The 1,726-nt window shown below is 44.2% G+C and overlaps 2 protein-coding genes across 2 annotated transcripts, besides 1 other annotated feature; both read left to right on the top strand.

Annotated features, from left to right (window-relative positions):
• Window positions 1–51: a microsatellite.
• Window positions 52–132: 81 nt separating this feature from the next.
• On the top strand, window positions 133–972 carry TraAM80_08029 (uncharacterized protein; the record flags this gene model as incomplete). Its single annotated transcript, XM_029384792.1, has 1 exon — window positions 133–972. The coding sequence occupies one exon, from the start codon at window positions 133–135 to the stop codon at window positions 970–972; it is 840 nt and encodes a 279-aa protein (XP_029235450.1).
• A 307-nt stretch (window positions 973–1,279) lies between these two features.
• On the top strand, window positions 1,280–1,726 carry TraAM80_08028 (uncharacterized protein; the record flags this gene model as incomplete). The annotated part of the gene is made up of 1 exon (XM_029384791.1): window positions 1,280–1,726. A coding segment is annotated over one exon (447 nt), but the record flags the coding sequence as incomplete, so codon positions are not given.

Below are 1,726 nucleotides of genomic sequence, written 5' to 3'. Positions count from 1 at the left end.
ATATATATATATATATATATATATATATATATATATATATATATATATATAGGAGTTTTTCACATACAACAACCATAAACGGTGTTACCCATAGTTTTGCTTATTATCAAAAAGTGATAGTTGTGGGCAATAATGAAGAGTTTTGGAGACGGGGCAGATCACACACATGATGCTGTAGTGAAGGGAAATATAAACAGGGAGTTGTTTAACGTCTCTGGAGTAGAGCAGAAAGTCAATGTAGACGGAGCACTATCGGCACGGGTGGTTCCTTTAAATTGCGAGGACTTGGCACAAATGGAGGACCATGACGCGGGCGACGTTCTGGACTATGACGATGACAATGTAACAACCAATCATAAAGTGGAGTTCAAAGGAGGTGAGTGGAAGGCTGTTATGGAAAAACATTATGATGAGCTTTACGCGGTCTTTCGAAGTTCTACTGCAAATGCATTGGGACTCCTTGAAGCGGATGTCTTTGGAATTTCTTTCTCCATCGGTTCGCTTGTGGCACAGTTTTCAATTCGACATCCCTTATCATTTTCGGCAAGTAATATAGACCAGGCACTTGTTACAAACGACTACGCAGAAGTATGGGCTCTATACTATAAAGAGGAAAAAAGACATGAAATGTCTCAATTAGCTACATCAGAAAGTCTGTTAACATCCTCAATGTCACCAAAGAAAATTCAACGAAATATTACAGATCGTCAATGGATTGAAAGAAACATCAAGGATAAAGGCACTCACGATATAAGTATTCATCCTACGGCGAGAGAAAGCTGTTGTGTTCAACACACTGTGCGACATAGCAATCTCGCTAGTGCTTCCGCATATTACAAAAAAAAGTTTCCGGGAGAATTATGGGGGTCTATTCTCAAAGACCACAATGAAGAGCTTCAAAGAGCAATCGAACGTGACTTTTCTGATGCCACAAGTATTGCTGGGAAGCTTAAAACAACGACTCTACATTGAGGGTGATATGTTAGTGGTGTTATACACGGTCACCCAAGAAAAAAAAGAGAAAATCAAAATAATGCATCATCAGCTATTGGAACACGACTACACGCACTTATGGAGTCTATACAACAAAAAAAGAGATATACTGAACAACACACTAAACAATGCTGAACCCAAAAAGGAAAAATCGGTGAAGTCAAAACAACCCTTCAGAGATAATCAAACGGAACTTGGTACAACGGCCCTTCACAGTCCAAAACGTTTTTTTGGGGGTGACAGAAAAACAGCAGCATGCTCACCTTTTATCTCGTGCGAAGGCTTAATGGACAGGTCTCCAGCTAGGAAATCTGCAACACCACTTGATACAGCGATGGCAACGCAGCACGATGGGGAGTCCGTGGTGACTCAGCACCGTGCACAGTTTGAAGGTGACGACTGGGATCTGGTGCTGGAGCGAAAGCTCGGTGCGCTGTGCGAGGCGTTTGATGCAGATGTCTGTGAGGCGGTGGGTGTACCTCGTGGCTCCGTCGTGGATGTGGGTTTTACGTTGGGGAGCTTGTTTGTTGAGTTCGGTGTCCGACACAGGCCTTCGCTGCGTAAGGGCGATGTGAATAAGCGTCTTGCTCAGTGTGACTTTTTCCGGACGTGGAATTTGTACGAGCCCCGCACACAGCCGCATGCAGGTTCCGCTGCCGCTCCTCTTACTGCCAGGGAGGGCACGTTGCCTGTGCTACGCGCCAGTGAGGAGTGCGATGTGACTCCGGGTAAA

Source organism: Trypanosoma rangeli (assembly GCF_003719475.1).
Source record: "Trypanosoma rangeli strain AM80 chromosome Unknown Tra_15.4_contig_00367, whole genome shotgun sequence".
Classification (NCBI taxonomy): domain Eukaryota; phylum Euglenozoa; class Kinetoplastea; order Trypanosomatida; family Trypanosomatidae; genus Trypanosoma; species Trypanosoma rangeli.
This window is presented reverse-complemented; position numbering and strand designations above follow the sequence as displayed.